The sequence below is a fragment of the Protomyctophum bolini genome (genome assembly GCF_963924005.1).
Source record: "Protomyctophum bolini genome assembly, chromosome: 1".
NCBI classification, from domain to species: Eukaryota; Metazoa; Chordata; class Actinopteri; order Myctophiformes; family Myctophidae; genus Protomyctophum; species Protomyctophum bolini.
Window position 1 is genome coordinate 10,788,951 of NC_137862.1, and position 21,377 is coordinate 10,810,327.

The 21,377-nt window shown below is 39.8% G+C and overlaps 1 protein-coding gene across 1 annotated transcript; it reads left to right on the plus strand.

Annotated features, from left to right (window-relative positions):
* Positions 1-1,586: 1,586 nt before the first annotated feature.
* Positions 1,587-15,444, plus strand: slc67a1 (solute carrier family 67 member 1). Its single transcript, XM_080785607.1, has 10 exons — positions 1,587-1,866; positions 5,715-5,812; positions 7,889-8,034; positions 8,657-8,789; positions 9,025-9,137; positions 9,350-9,475; positions 10,008-10,108; positions 10,441-10,542; positions 10,746-10,866; positions 12,921-15,444. The coding sequence occupies exons 1-10, from the start codon at positions 1,744-1,746 to the stop codon at positions 13,100-13,102; spliced, it is 1,245 nt and encodes a 414-aa protein (XP_080641733.1). The 5' UTR covers positions 1,587-1,743; the 3' UTR covers positions 13,103-15,444.
* The last annotated feature ends 5,933 nt before the right edge of the window (positions 15,445-21,377 follow it).

The window sequence follows — 21,377 nt, forward strand, 5'->3', positions numbered from 1 at the left end:
AAAGTTGCTTATACATAGTTGTGTTTTTTTGGCCCTGTTGTTTCCTAATGTTTAAACCAGTGTTTCATTTTCCAAATTAATATATATTTGTCTGGGAATGCACATATGTGGCCTTTTTTTTTTACGTTTTCTGGCCGGTTAGGGCGTAATATGTGTGCTAATTAATAAGGCCAGGCGGGGCCTCGGGCCAGCCCAGTTAGGGCCGGGCCTTAATTTTCGGGCCTGTTGGCGAACCCGTCTAGAGTTTGAATGGACAGGTATCAGTCAAAAGGGAGACATCGAAGAGGAAGGACAGGTGGGGAGGATCAACATATGGAATGTCAGAACAGGTTAGCTCCATATATGGAGATCTAAGGGTTTGAGGTCAGATGTAAAGTTGTTTTCCGGCTCCATATATGCAGATCTAGGTGCATCATCACCTAGTAGGTGAAAGCCTCGGTCCCAGGCTTACTTATCTGCGAAAAGAAAAGCCTGGTCACAACGTAAGGCAGAGAAGCTATCGACAGATGTATCATCCGGAACATCCGTCAGATGTATTTCCCCCGGATGCGATATTTTCCCGACTAATCACAACACTTGTTTCATTCGCAGAGAATGTAAACTGATTTGTAAAGCATCAACTTAATTTCCTTGGGCGATACTTCCGCTAAAACCCTGCAACTTCCGCCCAAACAAATGATAGCCTTTACAGCGTAGGTCTTGCCCAAGGTGAGTAGGTGATGATCCAGTCTTCTCCATGTATGGCTATCCAGGGTCTGATGATGAGGTCACAGTGTTGTGATCTTCATATATGGAGACAGCCATATATGGATCCATATAGGGCTGTCTCCATATATGAAGTCACACCTCATGACACACTCAAATGTGTCATGAGGCGTGACGGAGTGATGGCCACGCCATATATCCCGGCTCCTCCCGTCCACATGTCTAAGTGTCCTTGGGCAAGACACTGAACCCTACATTGCCTCCAATGAGTCGGTCGGTGTGAGCTTGCCACCATTGGTGTGTGAATGTGGGAAGTGAGGATGCTGGTGTCGACTGTTCGCCGCTTCACCTCCCAATGTATGAATGAATTAACCATTGTAAAGCGCTTTGAGCACTATAAAAATGCAATTCATTATTATTATATGGTGGCGTGACCGCCGTAATGGACAGATGGACGGACTGACTAACTTTTGCAGGATTTCATAGTAATCTGCGACATAAAGGTCACAAAATATTTAGATAAAGGGCGAAGGGCTGCCTGGGCCGTGGGTCAGCGGTCCAGGCACCTTGGCTGGTAATCCAGTCTGGCAGTGTGCCGCAGGTACGACTCCCGATCCTAACGGCCTTTACTGCATGTCACTCCCCCATCTCTCTCCCAATTTCCCGTCAGCCTACTGTCTGTCCCTCTATACAAAAATTAAATTAAAAAAACAATAAAATTAAATAAACAAAAAAACATTTAAAAAAAGGGCAAAGGACTTGCTTCTTTTGGGCTAGTTTTCATAGACCTGGTTGCTTGTTTCTCTCACAAAGCATGGCTTGGCAACACTGTACCAGAGCCCTAGGTAACGCCCCCTTATTAAGTGCAGTGCACCGGACTTTTTGGATGGATGCGAAAGTTCATCAAGGCATGTCCATGTCTATACTACTTTCTTTGGAAATACCTAATAAGATTTGATCTCGTCCACACAGGCGGGGGGAATTGGAATTTCATTTCTTACATCGCCACGATCGGTGAGCACAGCTGTGAGGGGAAATATGTCCGGAAAAGGTCCGCAGACCACCACCACGGACTTCAGTCGATCGAGAGTCATTTACGCCACTTATGTCATCGCCACCCTGGATGTGACATGGATGTTTCTGCAGATGTCCGTGACTCCTGTAAGTGAACCCCTGTGGTGAACCGTCAACCGCTCATGTCAAATCAACCACTTGGGCGAAACGGTGTATTTTCGTCTTCTTGTTTTTTTCCCCTTAAACAATAAAATGTAAAAAGGTTCCCACAGATAGTAGGAAGTAAGTAAGTCGAGGTGTTATCATGTTTAGCTTGGCATGTGTAGTAGTAGGGTTTTTTGATAGCCCCGTTTGGAATTGGAACTTCAGAAAAGGTCAACTTGGCTAGGGCGCCGAAAGGGGCTACTGTCAGAGATGTGCCAAATTCAAAACGGCGCGTTCCGACCACCAGCAAAACATCTAGTTGGAACTTGGAAGTGGAACGATCTACCTTTAAATTGTTTGTTGATACGGAAATTGGGAATAGCAGGTTAAAATAAATCGATGTAATAAATTGTCTACAAGTTACAAATTAAACCTCTAACTGGAAGTGTGCCTTGCCCTTGGTATTTTGAAACCACCACAAAATTATCTACGCAATTTTTTCTTTTAGGGTTTACCATGTCAGGAGGCTATTTTTAACAACATTTAACAATATAGATAGAGGCAAATTCTATAACCTGCACTTTCAATTTGGTGTCCCTATTTTTGTAAATAAAAATGATGGCCCGATAGATACAAAGTTATTACAGTAGGCAGGCTATATTAAACGTATAGGCCCTAAATGTATATAGGCAATATTAACACCCACACCAGGGACTGTTCACTCTGTTGCCTTCTGGCAGAAGGTATCGAAGCATTGGAAGTAAAACAGCAAGATTTTCCAAGAGCTTTCCCCCCCCCAAGCCATTAGACTTTTGTGCAATATCCCCCAACCCTTTCCCCCTATATGCTGATATAGACTCCTGTTGTGCAATATCTGTCTCAATGAACTAATGGTGCTTTTTAAAAGTGGATTTTACATTTTAATAGTATTTTAGCTCTCTTTTAACTAGCATACTAAAAGCCAGTGAAACGACATTTCGTTCTCTTATGCATTTTATGTATCTGCTGAATGACAATAAAGCTATCTATCTATCTATCTATCTATCTATCTATCTCATTGACCATTATTGCCTGAGACTGAGTGCCCTATTTGGTGAGTGTCACGTGTGACAACATGACCTTTACTGGGGCCAGTTCCAAATTGCAGCCACCTGACAAGTGCTCTCTTAGAGCGGTTTTGAAAGATACGTAACTTGTCCAAAGGTTAAACTAGACACACAGTAATAAGTATGATATAATTCGCTCGTTCACGTTCACCGTGGAATACAACAGTACGGGAGGCAGGGCACTAAAACAAAGTTGGCTCTGAGTAAAACTGGGCACTAAAACAGATGACACTGGCTGGAGAAGACAGGCATTCAAATCTAATTATGCTTGCACCTCATGGTTCACAAACTATTTAGGGGCGCAGTCTTAGATGGCCTAGTGGCCAATGCGCATGCCACATTATAGGCTCTAATGCGCAGGATTGATTCCCGAGCCCGACAACCTTTACCACTCTGGGTCTCTCTGGGCACACCTAAGATTCCATGCGCGGCCAAAGGAAGCTGTCTGCCGGGGTCTAAGTGTTCGCCGGGTCTGATATGGACGTAAGATGAAGCCAGTCAGTCCTTGAATTGTAAATCTTTCTAGATCCGTTTGGGCCCAGCTGGCCATTGGCTGGCCCAGACAACGAGGCGGGACTTCCCCCCTTCTTCTTCGTTGGTTTTTATTTTGACTCGAACGGGGGTGGCTCCCGGTCATAGACTGTAACTCAGACTGTAACCCTCAGAACATACGCGACTTCATTTTTTAAATAAATGGAACCATCATTTTCCAAAAATAATTATATGACATGAGAAATGAGACTTTAAACTAGTGACTGCCTGGAAGCAGAAAGTATTCATGACCATGTTTATTAAGGTAATACAGTCTAGGTGAAGTTGGGCCCAAATACATGGACCTCTATGGGGATATGGGGTTTTTTTGGGCCCAATGACAGCGCCACAACAGGCCATTATATGAACTTTCAGGATGTCCCGACTTCCTTAGTGGCTTCACAAAATATCTGTCTGACTGCCCCCCTGGTTTTTAGACAGCTGGTAGATTGCAGAGTCGGCCAGATTCCCGGAAACGCTTGCCCCAGTGGCATTCTGCCATGTGGGTGGAGCTTCATTTCCATCCACCAGCCGTCTAAAAACCAGGGAAGCTTTGAGAAGGAAGAGAAGGGGTCGCGTGACTGGGCTGCGCCATGATACTTTCATGGACACTTTCATGGGAGCCAAACTCACACCGGAAGTGCAATGAATACATGGCAGTGAATGGAGCCGGCTGGACTTTTGATGAATTGAACATGGTGGACCCTCTTTTAAACAAGTGTTTAATTGGGTCGTCCACTCACAGTTAACAGTCTTTGTATTGAGTTTGTGCTTGAAATGTACTGTAATTCTGCAAACTGAAAAATATTTCAATCAATCAATCAATCAAACCAGCTCATAACAAACATTATTTATGAACAATTGAGACCATTTTCATATAATCGGTTCAGGAATATAAAAGAAGACATATCACAGGTTGTTTTCTAATCACTTACTTTTCGATGTGCACAGAGTGCACAGTATATAATTTTATCTGAGGATCTAAACAGCAGCAGGTATCGTTTCTGGCTCCGAAGTATCGCGAGATTTGGCTGCCAGACAGGGGAAGTCTTGCGATACTTGGTACGTTCAGAAAGGTACTTTTGATATCATACCTCTAAAAATTACACAGTGTACACATCGAAAAGCTGCAGGTCTCAGTCATTAATAAATAATGTTTGTTCATGAGCTGGTCACTGAGTTCTCATTGACTCAAGGGCATTCTGCCAAACTTACGGGTAGTTTGGCTCCCATCAAAGCGTCCATGAAAGTGTCATGGACGCCCAGTCACGTGACCACTTCTCTTCCTTCTCAAAGCTTCCTTGCTAAAAAACCCGGAAGAGACCCCGGCAGACAGCTTCCTTTGGCCGTGCATGGAATCTTAGGTGTGCCCAGGCTGTCTCTGTCTCTCTCTCCCTGTTTCCTGTCACTCTACTGTGCTAAGCAAATAATGGCAGAAAAGTATTAAGACTACTAGGCCTCACGCCCTCACCCCTTTGGGTAGGTCATTCCTACCAAAGGGGTGAGGCCTAGTAGTCTTAATATGGACGTTTCGGCGTTCCTCAGCGTTGAAGTAAATGAGCTAAAAAGGAGAGAACTACTGCTTTTCTCTCTCCATGAAGCCCATGAACAGACGTACTACTAAATCTGGCATTCTCTGACCCCTCCCTTCCTTTCTCTGTAAACATACATTTTGAGTTGATGCTACTGCGTTTTCTACCAATATTGTATTGTATGGTATGTAGTATGTATTACTGATTGAGTTGTACAATGGACCACAATGGAAACAAGCCCCCTGTGTCTTTTTTTTAATCTGTACTATTAACAAACCTGTTAATAAAGTATTCAATAATGAATCAAATCTAATCAAATCTAGTTTTCTGCACACCTGTGCAGTGTGCACTGATGGTGTTGATTGTTGAAGAGCCTCTGGTTGAGTTGAAGAGCATAGGGTTGCTATGATTATGAGGCTTACCCATTTAGATCTGCATCTGAGGCCAAAAAATAAATAAAAAAATATCTTATATCTTCAAAGATTTCTGCCACATTTTCACGATAATAAAAAGTGCCGCCCCACAAGCTTGTAGATCTGCTATTTCTCAATAGCTAAAGTTTAACATAATGCTTAAAACACCAAATGGGGTTCATGTCCTGAATGGGTTAATATTGTAAGTTTAGAAAATGAGAACTAACGTGTGCAACTCATTAATAACAAATGACTCTCTTCTTTAACAGTATTTGGCCAAACGACTTGGCTTTGATACTTTGTGGTTTGGTTATTTGCAAACCGTGGTTGGTGTAATTCAACTGCTTGGGGGTCCAGTTTTTGGAAGGTGAGTAAAATTTGGTTGTTAAGATATATATCTATCTGTAAATAAATTAAGGCTGCAACGATTAATCGTAATTGAATCGATTATTCAATTAGTTGTCAACTAATTTAGTAATTGATTAATCAAATCGTCAACTAATCATCAACTAATCGAGTTTTTTTAGCAACTAATCATGGGTGTTTTTCCACTTAACCATAATTTATCCAGTGTTAAGTGTAACTAAACTAAAGAGGAGTGAGCCATTCTCTTCCCTCACAATCTGATGATAGTTGCCACATTCACAGTAGCACGCAAAGCAAAATGTCACAATGCAGAATCAACATGGTATACAAAATCAGACATCAGACATCAACATCTTATTTATAAGAGGCGTTTCTATTGTACATTACCATTAAAGCCAATACAGCTGTACCTGCGTGCATGCAAGTATCAATAACAAAACATATGGCTTGAATATATATTTTTGAGTGGTGCAACCACTCCTATAGACAGCTATGTGTGTGTCCCTGTGTCCCGGTGTCCGAGCACGAAAATGTGTCCGAGCACGAAAAGTGCGTTGTAGCCTTTTTTCACCACCAAGTGTCACTGTTGCACAGCCTAACACACGGACACACACAGGCCAGGGAGGAGGGCTAGTACAGTACAGTATATGTACAGTACAGTACAGTACAGTACAGTACAGTACAGTACAGTACAGTACAGTACAGCACCACTCACTTCAGACGGATCTGATTTTTTTAAAATGGCATATTTTAGTTTAAAAGAGCACTGTTCCTTTTAGACTGACAAATGTGTAGCTATTCTTTAATGTATGCAGTCGGAATAAGAGTAAAGGTACTATGGGCGGCTTTAATTTAATTTAGTTTGTCTTTTATTTGAATAGCAGCCTAATCAGCAGCTAAGTAAAATGTAATAAATAATGTATTTTTGAATTAATTATTCATCATTAATGTCTTAATGTCTTGTTAGTTACTTAGAACATGTCTAAAATAGCCAAAAAATAATTTTCAAGGTGATTAGTGCCATAATCCGATTCATCGTTTAAGGCGAGACACCCCAGGTGAATAGGGAAAAAAAGTTAAATAATAGCTATCACAATGAAACTTCTCCAGTTGATTACTTATATTAAAACTAAGATTTTTTGTATTACAAGTTTTCTGAAATTATATGTTTAAATATGCAAATTAGGCATTATATGCGCTAATTTGCATACATTTCGGGACGATAAATCTGAAGATCGGATAAAGCCAGGTTCAAAATTATCATTTCATTTTGTTGACACATTAGAGACAAAGAAAATTACACATGGGATTTTTGATATCTCTAATTATCACTCCACAAATCAGAAAATAGTGTCAACAGGCATAAAAAACCCAATTTTCGGCATTTTTTTGGTATAAAATGTGATGTAAATCAGGCTGTGAATGATATATCAACAAATCCATGTGTAAATGTCTGCGGAATATAGTTAGGAATAAGACTGGAAAGTTTGGTGTATGTGAGTTCAACTGAAGTGGAGATTCTTTGTCCCAAGTATGAGGAAAACTCATTTTGAGAAAACGGCCTTTAAAGATTTGTATTGTAAAATTCCAAAACGTTTTATTTGAAGCCACTATTTTGAGACAAAATATCTCATCCAAACCTTGGCAACAACATATAATGGCATATATCATTGGAAAGGTCTGGACCTCAAGCTGACTGTGGTCTGATCCAAATATGGTCACTTCCTTTGTACCAACAACCAATCATGAAAATAGAGATGGTGGCTTTTCACCCCGAAAAACGAGCTGTCATTGGCTAAAATAAACTATCCAACTAAACATCTAAATCTGTATTTTTAATGTGTATTTTGCTTTAGTTTGAAAGAAAACATGTTTAGGAAGCAAAATAGCAAAAAAAAAAAAAAATGAAAAATCATGATTTCACCTGGGGTGTCTCACCTTAAATAATCAGCCGATGAAAATCGTTAGTTGCAGCCCTAATATAAATGTATATCTTCATATAAATCTACACAAAAATTAATCTACAAGTGATAGTGACTGTCTGGAAAAATCAGCATTTCTATTTTGTGTTTTGCAGATTTGCAGACATTTTTGGGGCACGGACAGCATTGTCGTTATCCTGTGTTGCAAACACTGTGTTTTTTGCGTTACTAGTAGTAGCAGATAGTCCTATCATGCTATTCATCCAGAAACTTCCTGCAATCTTTATGCATGGTTTACCTGGTAAGTGTGTTTAACTAACTATCTATAAATACAAAAATCAATAACGATATTGTCCGATATTACATTTTTATGCATTTATCGGTCGATAATATCAGACATCTCTAGTTCAGTTATATACAGTACACCACCTGTCCGGTGAACAAGACATCACCGGTCCAAGTATAAGACAACACCTTTTTGTTTTTCTCATCACATAAACTATTCAGTTACAAAACACCAACTATACAGTTACAGGCACCACCTGTGCAGACACCACCTATTAGCGGGCCATCTGCGGCCCACGGAGCGCCCCCTTGTGGCCCGCGGAAGAATTGCGTGCGATGCGGCCCCCAGCCTGGTACCCTTGTCAAAATATGGCCCTTGAGGAAAATTAATTGGGGAACCCTGCGCTACTGATTCGTGCATCTCTACTTCCCACCCCTGCATCTTTCATTAATAATACACCCACTGTTTGGTAGGTGCAGTCCTTGTGATTGAGGATCGTGGTGGACATTCTTTCTCCTTTCTCTTCAAAAGTTGCTAGTGCACATCATATAAGCGAAAACATAAAGTTTGATTGTAATTGGACATTTTGAAATGCCATTCCATGTACAATTGCTTACATTCTATCTCCCTGTTCCAGGTGCTCAAATGGTAGTGGCTGACCTCACAGAGCCTGCAAACCGGGCAAATGCGTTGGCCAAAATTGGTCTGTGTTTTGGTATCGGTATGATCACTGGCTCCACATTAGGTGGTACTATCACAACTCATTATGGGTGAGTATTCCACTTAAAATATCTTCCTCTGAGAACATTTGCAATCTAACAACTGTTGGAATGTAAAGGAACTTTATACAATGCCGCTGAATCGTTGGTCTATTCAGAGAGATTAAAATCTGTTTACGGTAGTTTGTTTTCATGTTTATGCTCCCTCTAGTTTGTGTGACAAAATTGTCCTTTTTTTCCCCACCTTCTCTTTCTCGCATATGTCATTTTGATTGAACTTTCCCAGGGAGAAGTTTGCTTCATTTGTTGGTGTTGTTGGGAGTTTCGTCAATTTACTGCTGGTTCTAAATTTTATTCCAAAAAGCACTAAAATACAAGCTCAACCGAACAGCACAGAGAGTAAGGCACAGTTTTGGCTCCTACATCATACAACATGGCCATGCCATGAGCTTAAGGAATAACAAATGTATTGCGTTTCTTGTTCAATAGATTTGTGGCAAATTGTGAGCCTTGTTTTTCAAACCCAATACATTCTTAGCAAGCTCCAAATGTCTTGGTGACAACAAAAACCTACAATTGATTAACTTATGCAACTTATGTGTTCTTGACAGTTAAATCCACTGCAGGAGAAAAAAAAGCCAAGTCAGTATTCGATCTGGGGGAAATCACAAGACTAATGAAGTATCCTAATGTGGCTAGAACATTCCTTGTGAAGTCAATCTCAGGCCTTCCTGCAGGTGGGTTTTACAGGAAATTATATTTAAATAATAATATCAAACTAACGCTTAAATGTTCAGGTTGTTCACGTACACAGTCAAATACTGAGTGTTCGTCTGGGATAGGAAGAATTCACTCCCACACACTCCATTTTAAGACTGGATTTTGTTGTGTTAATGTGGTTTTCTTATTAGTACCCTAGTATGTGTGAATAGATGAAGGGAACCAATGTCACATAAGTGAGTTACTTGGATTTGTGGCTCAGGAGCTTGAAAAACAAATATTTGGATATCCTGTCTTCATTTTTCATCCACACACTGGTACGATACTTATTCATAGTTTTGCACTAGTACAGAAACGTACATCACTGTACAGTATATAATCTCTCTAACAAAACTCATTGTGTTGTTTGCACCTCCAAGATAATGGCAGACCGGCCACGCCCCACTGATGCCTGTATGTGTGTAGAATCGAAGGCAAAAAACTATTGTAACAATTCCTGATAGGCTACACCTGGAAACTAAAAAAGAACAAACATGCTTCTGTTTTTAGGTATTTTTCAAGTCATGTTCTCCATAATTGCAATCAACGTCTTTGAACTGAAATCTCAAGAGAATGGATATTTGCTAGCCTACTTTGGCATATTACAAATGGTAAGTGGAACAATATTTTTCAATTGTTTTGTTATTTAAAATAAAATTAAAAGGTTAGGACAATGTAAATTATAAATGGGTCCTTTTTCAAGGGACATCTAAGACACTTTGAAAGCCCAATTTAAATAGATTTATATAATTTATATATAGGCTATGGATATTTTGCTACTTTATTTTGTATTCTTACATTTTCTTTGTTTCTACAATGTGGAGGATGATGTTACCTATGTAATCGAGATAGTAACAAATAAAAAAAGAGAGTGGTTACACTGGTTAGATGTTTAGAGGTAAACTATACAGTACATTGTGATAATTGTATGTATTGTGTTTAGTTCATTCAGGGAGGAGTGGTTGGTCGTCTTACAAGCAGATACAATGAGTATTCACTGCTGCTATTCTCCATCGGCCTTTCATCTGCGGTGGGACTGATACAGGTACAGTAGAAGATATCTCTACACGTGTACACACATACACAATCATGTTATGTCCTCTATTTTGAAAGGTACTACATTATTATTATTTATACTACTACTAGACACTCATACACATTTTGATATGCTGTTGTAGCCTTGTAGGTATAATCTGTTAATCTGAGATTTTGCTAAATGTATTGCTTTTCATCTCTCCCTCCTGTCAGGCTTTTGTGCAAAGTGTCTTCCAGTTCTGCCTCATATCCATACCAATGATGTTGTCGCTGATTATGTTCAACGTGGTCACTGACAGCATGCTCACCAAGGGTGTTCCTCAGTCTGATACTGGTAAGTTCAAAACCACTGTAACCGGTTGCTGTACCCTTTATAGAAGCCAAGCATCCTTTCTCTTCACTGTGCTGTTAGATAGAAAAAGCTTCCTTAGCCAGACGAGGGCTCACATTGATAAGCTATTGTTGAAACAAGAAGCAACCTGGATCTATAAATTCCAGACTCTGGCGCATTTACACCTAAAAGGTCCTTACACACCGGAGGGTGTGACGAATAAACAATCCCAAAAAAATGCATCTGTAAATATTATGCATCGCTCATTTATACAGGTTGATGATTTTATTTGCTGAATAATCGGCCTCATTTTGGAAGAAAATCACACTGCTTTATCTCCGCATAATAATTCATCAAAAATAAATAACAAAATATATTCTCCCTGTGTGTAAAGACCACACAAATCCAATGGCCGAGTAAAGACACGCAATGCTGTTAGTTACATAGACAGCCATGGAGGTATGCCCAAGACTCAATGGCTTGGCTAATAATGCACAAAAAAGGTGAAAATGACAAAACCAACCAGCCCCAGTGGGGGATAATGAAATCAGGTAACATCAGATAACGCCCCAGGAACAAACAGTTGGTTAAACTCAGCCTCCACAGATATCTCCCTGGCTCTCTCTTTGGGACACTGGACACCCAAAAAATTTGTAACCAGTTTTGTTTGTGGAACTTACCTTAGTGCCTGATTATTTACTTTCGTACACCCTAACACTAGACTAGAAAACCAGGCAAAAAAACAATGAGTCTAGGAAATACCATAATAAAGGTCCATACACTTCCTTAAAGACAAGCCCCCGTTTGTTAGAAACAGACCTTGATTTAAAACAAAGCTGTGGGAGTGGATGGAATGTTTTGAAGTCAATGAGAGCCGGTTGGACAAGCTTATGAATAAACGATAAGAAAGACTGCAAGATTTGCAACCTTTGTAAAATAAGCGGGTTCAGGAAAATAATAGGAGACATCATACTGTACATTGTTTTCTGATTTCTCGTTGTGCACACTATATAACTGTATTGGTGTCAGTAAGTTTATGACAGGGCAAAGTATGGGCTCCCATCACTAGACTGTGAATTAATGACAATGTCAATCAATTCTCATGTTTTGACAGCCCATATTGCCCAATCAAAAACTTACATAAAGAAGAGTGATATGTCTTGACACATTATCTGACAAGAAATATTGTTTATTCATAAGCTCGTCCATCCGGCTTTCATTGACGTCAAAACATTCCATCAAACTTCCGGCTCCGGTTTGCCTACCAGTGCAACTATGGAGCAAACGCATGTTATGGTGTAGAACGTGTCTTTTCTGTATTTTCATAACCTTGCAACAACAGATGACGCTCACACAAACCTTATAAATTCAAACACTGATAAAAAATGATTGATGTGGACATTCTGCCTGCCATCGTTGGGGGAAACATGCTAAAATTTAAATATTTGGAATTTAGCAATTTGTAGTTCATTGCTTTGTCATGTGTTCTTGTGATGAGAATCAATGCAGCTATCTGAGGTTATTGTACGGTATATTACTGTGGGCTGTGATAAACAACATGTATCTGTTTGCTTCTGGAGAGAACCTACAAGGGTCTATTCACATAGACTGGATTCATTTAGCTGTCAATGTCCATTGTCAGCTGAATTTCTAATTGCAAAATTGCATTAGGGGTATCCTGAGGAGGGAGAGGGTCACACATTGTGAGCTTGTAGATCAGCTATTTTTGGACGGAACGGGTCCGGTATAAACACCTGGGCTACACCGGTCAATAAGTTTATATATAAGTTTATATTTTTACATAGACAATTAAGTGTGCTCTGTCCTGTTGAAGGTAGTCTCTGACCAAATGCTTGGCTTTATCTAGAATTAGCTTAAGGGAGGATTGGCCGGCGGCCGCAGGCAGGCCTAGATGTGAGCGACCTCACATTATTATGATCCAAGCGTCCTTATGACAGACAATTAAGAAATTATGATTTGTGATGCAGTACTTACGTATGTATATATAAAATGATTTGTGTAATTAATTGTCTAACCCGGTTTCTCCTTGCACACAGGAACGATGTTGGGACTGTGTGCCTCTGAGCAGTCTCTGCTTCGTACCGTTGGACCAACGCTCGGTGGCTTCATGTATGAAAACTATGGCTTTTCCTCCTTTGGCTTAGTCCAGTTTGCTATAAACATAACGGTGTTCACGTACCTCTTTCTACGTGGATTCAAAGAGGAGCACAAGGAATGAAACAAGCAGGTAGGGTTGCAAAATTCTGGGAATGTCTTGCACAAAAAAAGAAAAAAGGATTCTGAAGCCTCAATATCCTCTCCATGGCCTTCTGTAGTGTCAAAACCGGATGCCATATTAAGTGATATTCGACTCATTGAGATTTGACTCATTTAACAATAAACTACAAAAACATTACCTGAAACTACTGCCCCAGGCCACGATATCCGCCATGATGATAGTGAAGATGAGGCATGAGTGACTCATGTCTCATGTTGACAATCAGCATCTTGTTGAGGATGGCGCTGCATGTGTCTGGCTCAAAAAGTCTCAAGTTTGCCCGAATGGCCAACATTATTTTTAAACTCTATCATTGGTCAGCCTGATGCGTGCCTTGGTATGAGTGTTCCCAAACAGATTTGTTCAAAAATATTTGTTTTGGCATGCAACAGTTGTCACTACAGCGCTATACTGTGTATACTGTATCCGACAGTGGCAAGGGTTTAGTGTGTAGTGCCTCTCCTCTGTCACCAGATGGGGTACTATCTTAACATTCTGTAGTATGTCTGAAGTGAAACTATTTAGTATGCACTCAATAGTATGCTGAAAATAGCATACTGGTTAGTTTGTAGTACATCATGTGATTTAGATTTATTTTTTATGTACATTTTACTAAATTATAATGAAATTGTGTACATTCCCAAAATCCAAGACTTAATTCCATTCCCGCAATTTCCTGGGAAGGGAATTCCCAGAAGATTTCTGTGATTTCTTTCTGTGAATTTTCAGATGCTTTGCAACCCTACCAAATGCACACACATCATTCATCGCTATTTTAATTTAGCCTTATTCTGTTCTTTTTTTAATTTTTTTTACCCATTGATTCCTGAGGCCGAATCTGGGAACGCCTTCTAGTGCCTGACCTAAGGTTTCTGAAAACCTTCAAATTCAGATTATTATAATTTAAATAGTTATGTTGCTACATGTATAGCAATAGCTGATGAGACACAGGTAGAACATCAAAGGTAGAACAACGTATAGGTTGCACCAGGCAAATAAGGCAACGTTTCGTCCCTCCGGACTCATTTTCCATTGGACTAAAATAAATCATTTAGATTTTTGTGCCTCCAATGAACTTGAATATACAGGTAGTTATCAATAGAACCTATTTTTGGTGGGGGTGCTGCTGCCGAAGCATTTCACAGTTCTACCGCTTCTTCTATTGTTTCAATATTTCTGCACTCTTTTTTCAACTTTTGCCTGCCGTTTATATCCTTCCACATATTTTTTTAACTACTGTATGTGTTGCCTAAAATCCTCAAATTCATGTAAATTAATAATTGCCGGATTTGTATGGCTTACTGTACTTTCATTATTATATTGAGCATTTGTTGAACCCCAGGAAAGGGTGAAGACCACTGTAGTCACGTCTCATACGTGTCATATCAGTCAATCTAGTAAATCGCAGGAAAATGTCACCATAATTCAGACTTCTCAAATTAGGCTTCTTCTTTTCTTTTTTTTTCTTACTTTGTTTTTATTTTAAATTAGGCTTCTTCTGAGGCTCTTCTGACTCAGATAGTCCAACATAAGACATTGCTGTTGTGAAATGTGATATGAATTCTGCAAATACTCACTAGAGGGCAGCAAAGTCATGTTTGTTTGCCGGGTGATACTTGTGCTTTTATGTTAAATTGTTTGTTTGTAACCGTGTTTGTAAAGTGGGGTTCAGGCTGCAGACTGGGCTGAAGTGAATGATAGAGCAGAAGGTAATTGTAGCTTCCTGCTAATATGCCTTATCTTTTATCTGCTTGTAAGATTACATTTGTGTCAGACTGGGCAGGTAGTCTATCTTCCGCTTTGAGTTGGTGGTAAATCCTACTTTCTTTTTAAAATGGGCCAGTGGATGAGAAAGTGTAAAGACAATGTATTGGTTTATATTTTATTGTATGTCTGCAAATTTGTTAGTCAGACTGCAATTTTTGTCATCCTTCATTTTATCTGCACAATTTCCTGCTACCTCAGTTGCCATTTGAATTATTTCACAGAATCTGCAGCAGGTGTTTCTTTGTTTTCCAAAAGTAGTTTGTTATTGAATTATTGCATCTTTGACAATCCCAGATAATCATCCTTGTTCTAACAGTAGGAGGTCTATTGTTTTACAGCTTTACTCTGCAGGAAGTGGCTGTTCATGCAACAGATGCCACTGGTGTGATTTTTATGCTGCTAATTTTTTTTAATAAATGATGCAACCTGACAATCATGGCAAAAGTAATTGCAGCAGATTGTATCCTATAGGCCAGTACATTAAAACAAAAAGCGGATAATCTGTTTTCTGTAAAGAATAAAGGATCTGTAAAACATGCCAGAAACAACAAATACATTTAGAAGACTGAGGTGAGCCGATATTTACATAATGGCATAATTACAAATTCATGCTGGGCCAATGCAACCTTCTGTTTAAGGCCTTGGATGTTATAACTTTACACCTTCCACTGTTGAGGGGCCACAAGTGATAGTCCGCGATAGCTGAATAAATAATAATATTAATGACAAGAACATAAAAAAAAACAATTCTGAGAAATATTCAGTAATGGATATTCATTTTGAATGCTGTGGAACTGTAATGTTTATGAGCTGTCTCAAAAGAGCTAGATACCCCAGTTACAACACAAGATTTAAAATGCAGGCTGCACAGATTCAGTATAGTATAGTAGTTGCTGCTTCTACAAACATATACTGTTTGCAAAATAACTCCTGTGTCATTGCTATTATGCCAACTCTCAAATGTATCTGATCAGGTGCAATTAAAAATGAGAAAACTTATTATATTTCTATGTACGTGTGCGTGTGTGTCTCTCTCATATACTATACAAACACAAACAAAGACACACCGTTAGGTGGACTTTTACTGTGTCACTCTATCTGTGGACCCAGGGGGGCAACCGTGGCCTTGAGGTGGGGGGGCATATATAGGTGCCTTGTTACACTGGCTCTTTGAGTCAGTGGAGGGCTGGGACAATGCTGTTGTTAACACTCCTGACGGGGACCTTTGGACCCTCTGAAAGTTTAATGTGACTCTTTGAGCGACCTGCGCTCGCTGAGGTCAGAGATGAGGCCGGTCCTGCAACAACCCAGGGCCGCCTCATGTCGTCGCCTCGGAAACCAGACGCCGGTGTGGGGGCATCGGGTGCCGGGCTGGCTTTGTCCCTCATGGCATCGATAATGAGGCATCTGTCCCCACCTGGTGCACGGAGAGATGGGACCCACTGTCTCTTTTCAAAAGAGCACAGGTTACCTATCTGATTTGTGCGAGACAAGCCCGGGACCTGATCTCCAGCCGAAGGGCCTGCGATTTGAATGATTTATATACCACTGTTCCCATGTTTCTTTTTGTCCTTATCACAGCCACTTTGCTCCACATCATGTCACAGCCACTTTGCGCCACATCATGTTATACAGTAGGTGCATCTAGACTAGAGGATTGCTATTCAGTTTAGTCAAGCTTGTCAGTATTTCTAAAGTATAATATTCTTTCTCTAAAGGAAATTTCAGGCTAATATTACTACCATTGTACACTGTTCTTGTCTTGCCAGTATGCAGCGACAGTGGTGCTCATTGGGAGTAGAAAATACTCCCAATGAATACCCTCCTTCGTGTATGAAGGAGGGTAAACAGCATCTTTTAAAGTAGTTCATAGAAACCCTTGCCTCTACAGTAGACCTTGAGAAGTTGTCCCCGGGAAAGGAAAGGTGATCTTAATGGGGTTTTGTCTTGGTGTAATCAGACAGCGACATCATCAATCATGAGCGAGGGGAATTACAGCGGGTTACAAAGGGAGATAAGATAATGAGAGGGACCACAGTGATCTGTCGAGGGACAGCTCCAGTTCCAGAAGACATGATTACATGGCATGGGGCTCTCTGGATGCTGATGTACTGAGTGGGACAGCAGCGAAGGTTTAACGTTATTGAAAACATACTATTGTGATTTTTCAGTCAGGTGCACATTCTGTGACCTCGGAATGATATGACGAATGTGAATCAAATTGTCTATTTGACAATTAAGAATGCTGCTTTGCTGCAGAAAGAAAGAAATTATCTAATGACCTGACCATCACACATGGACACCACTCACCAATATATCTTGTTATATGCAATGTGCCATTGCCGATTATGGTCAATGTATCAGACATTGTGACTGACTAACCGACTGGGCCTAATATAAAGGGTCCTAACTAGAGGAAAATGGAAATCTCACCTCGTTTTAGTTTCTTTGTTTACTGTCCATGGTGCTTTTTTGTTTCTTTGTTTTGGTTGATGCAACCAGCAACCTGTTCCTGTATGTCAGTGATACTCAACCTCAGGCCCGCAGGCCACATCAGGCCCGCGGGACCATTATGACTGGCCCACCAATGAAAATCTAAAAAAAAGAAGAAAAATAAATCTGGAAAATGAAATAAAAATAATAATAAGTTATCTTTAATTAATAAGTTATCTTTAATTACATTATTATAAGTAATACTATTAGAGTTGTACTATTACTCGAACGAAAATAAAAGCTTGGGGGGGGGGGGGGGGGGAGATGCAATGAAAATGAAAGACATATACTGTGTATCCCTATTCCCTGACATAATTTTATAGCTAAACGGACAGAATTCTATTTTATTTGAATGATGAAACCCAGCTGCCATTAATAGTTGGAAATGGAAATTGAGGAAATTGTAATTGCGGAAATGGTGGAAACGGAAATTGCGGAAATGCGGAAATGGAAATTGCCGAAATGGTAATTGCGGAAATTGCGGAAATTGTGGAAATGGAAATTGCGGAAATTGCGGAAATGGAAATTGCGGAAATTGCTCTTCACTTATAGCTATCTATTTTCAGGTAGATTGTTTTATTTTACTCAGTCAGCCATATCACTACTCATTTTTTTTCATGAAAAAGGTCATAGCTGGGTAATCTATTTTCAGGCAAATTGTGTTTATTGTATTTTATTTTACTCAGCCATAACAATTTATTTTCTGTTAACCAACTTGCTGGCTGGCAGGCAGGCAGACAGCTACTCATAGACAGGCAGACAGACAGACAGCTACTCATGGAGAATTGGACAGGCAGGCAGTCAGACAGCTACTCATAGACAGGCAGACAGACAGCTACTCATGGAGAATTGGACAGGCAGGCAGACAGCTACTCATGGACAATTGGACAGGCAGGAAGGCAGACAGCTACTCATAGACAGACAGACAGCTACTCATAGACAATTGGGCAGGCAGGCAGACAGCAACTCATAGACAGACAGACAGCTACTCATGGACAATTGGACAGGCAGGAAGGCAGACAGCTACTCATAGACAGGCAGACAGACAGCTACTCATGGACAATTAGGCAGGCAGGCAGACAGCTACTCATAGACAGGCAGACAGACAGCTACTCATGGACAATTAGGCAGGCAGGCAGACAGCTACTCAGACAGGCAGACAGACAGCTACTCATGGACAATTGGACAGGCAGGCAGGCAGACAGACAGACAGCTACTCATAGACAGGCAGGCAGACAGCTACTCATAGACAGGCAGACAGTAAGACAGCTACTCATTGACAGACAGACAAATAACTACTCATGGACAGACAGACAGACAGGCAGGCAGGCAGGCAGGCAGGCAAAGAGCTACTCATGTTATGTTATTATGTTATTATAACAGCTACTCATGTTATGTGCAATAATTTGTGCAGTTATGGAAACAGCTCTTTGTGTTTATGCAAGAAAATGTAACACATTTATTTATTTACATATTGTGTGCATGCACATTGTACTTTGATACATTTTGCGAAAATAAAGCAATTGAAAGAGAGAAGTTATCAAGTATCATTAATGTCGTAATTTTATCTACTGGCCCCTGGCCCCTTGCCATTTTTGTAATGTGGCCCACAGGTAAATCTATTTGAGTATCCCTGCTGTAGGTACTACAGGTATTGTAGTGTAGTACAATGGTAACATTATGCATTTAAAAATATTTTTCTAATCATTAACTTGCAGGAGTTACATTATTTACAAATCGGTAATAAAGGTCATTCTCTAAATCATTTGGAATGTCAACAGAATTATTCATGTTTTACAAATGTATACATGAATTATATGTTCTTTATAATTATATGATCACTATAATAAAGATTTAGGCTACCATATGGGTAAGAATGTTCTACCCACAATGCTATGCTCACTACCAAAAGGGCATATGGCTACTTTTTAACACTCTTATGCCTTTTTGGCACCAAACAAACCAACATGTTTTTCGGTTTGGTTTTTCAGTTGTCCTTTTATTATAGGTAATCGTTTCAGTTGTGTTCTTTTGGCACTGAAACTATGTCATCGCCAGCTTTCATTTTATGTAATACTCATTGCACAATATGGCTTCAAGACCACACATCTGACACATGTATTCTTAGGGTCATCAATAATCCGTTTTATTACCCTCTTTGTGGCCAATATCTGTACACCGTAAATACCAGATGAGCCATTTGCAGCTTACAGACCAAACCTAATTATTTGAACAGTTTTATGAACAGGATTATAATTATTTTTTTACCACTTTTGACAATTCCAAACTACTGTATCTTGGTATAACAGGTGCATTGTTTAGGCATCACACACACTTGCTTGAGAGACTCTACAGTCAATACATGATAATGTCTAATGATAACATTGAATAAATATTAGTTTATTATAAATTATAAAGTTTGATTCTAATACACCCTATTGACTCATATCAGAACATGTGAGCAGCTGCCAGCTAAATCTATGACGCCTGATCAACTTAATAATGAGTCATTTGCACGTGTCGTGTCTTTGCTGTCTCCGGGCCGAGTATCACGTGCAGACAGTGTTGTTTTTGTCGGCTATTTTTAAATTTAGTCTCAGTCTTAGTCCAGTTACAATAACCGACATATTTAGTCGAACTCATCCTTTTTTTTAATTTAGTCATGACTAAAAGTCAAGAATTTTAGTCCAAGAAACCGTGAATTTATTTGTCTAGTTTTAGTCAACAAAAACTATTGGCATTTTAGTCTATAGTTTTAGTCGGACAATTATTTCTTAAGAGTTACTGTGTGGGGGTCCCCAGGGGGTCCCTCTACTGTACTGTACTGTTCTGCAGAACACTTTTGAGGGCATGCATATTATCGATGTATACGAGGCCTGCATGAGAACATCTGCACAGAATGTCTGCATGCCATCCCCCCCCCCCTTCCTCCAGCGATGATGTCAGTCAGCTACCCAGTCGTGTGTCACCAGCTCAAAGACCTGCAAAGCGTCTTGTCTGGCACGTTCCCTCTAGAGGGCCACACTCTCACTGGCTTCCATGTGGCCACTGCTCCCTAATCCTCCACTGACGCCTTTCATCAGCATCACAGTCTAGGAGGACAATAATATGTTGACCGCCCTGACCTGTTAGCAGAACCGGTAGCTGCTGCCATTAGTGTCAAATGTTATCTTTACCATCTATAAGTCAGATAACCTACGATGAGGTTAGATCAGATGAGGAAAATATACGATAAATCAAGATGAAAGGTGAAACATTTATGATCCTCCAAAGAAATGTGGTGGTTCTATAGGCTTTCTTTACAAAACACTCAATTTAAATACACTAAAGCAATATCATTGGATTGGATTAGCCTATGATGTGTTTCAGGAAATACAGTGGAGGATTTAATATAATCTGCATTGTACCATGAATTGATTAATTTATGGGATATTTAAGGGATTAACCAAAAAGGCATTTGGAGATATTGTATTGAATGTGTTTGAAGCTAAGTAATATTGTTAGGAAATGGGGAGGATATGGATATCAATTGGATAATGATTGAGCCGATTAGACGGCATGATGAATTAGGAAAAGAAAAGGCGGTAAAACCTGTATGAGGGAAAGGCAGCTGGCTTCAGTTAGGCCTATTGGTCATAAGCTCTTGTTGCTGGAGTGTGTTGTTTGGCTTGCATGACGCATTTAGGGACAGCATCTGTGTTGACTAAGCACTAACTGTTGCATTAAGTCTGTCCGTGATATTGGTTGGTTAGTAGTTTCCTCCACAGGTTCAGCCAGTCTGATTCTATAGTGCTATTTCATTCATTATTAATCATGCAGAAGGTGTGGAAAAGGTAAAGAGATATCAACACGGATCATTGAAGATTATTATGAGGTGCGCTTAGCAGTTAGGACATCTTTTTTAACCATTAGAATCATGCTTGACTTTGACTAACTTGAAATGCATCCACTGATAGAATCAAAGGACAAGTGAATT

Coding starts and splice junctions, on each gene's coding strand:
- slc67a1 (XM_080785607.1), top strand. CDS start 1,744: ATGTCCGGAAAAGGTCCGCAGACCACCACCACGGACTTCAGTCGATCG. Junction 10,109..10,440: donor ACTTTGGCATATTACAAATG/GTAAGTGGAACA, acceptor TATTGTGTTTAG/TTCATTCAGGGAGGAGTGGT. Junction 10,543..10,745: donor CTGCGGTGGGACTGATACAG/GTACAGTAGAAG, acceptor CCCTCCTGTCAG/GCTTTTGTGCAAAGTGTCTT.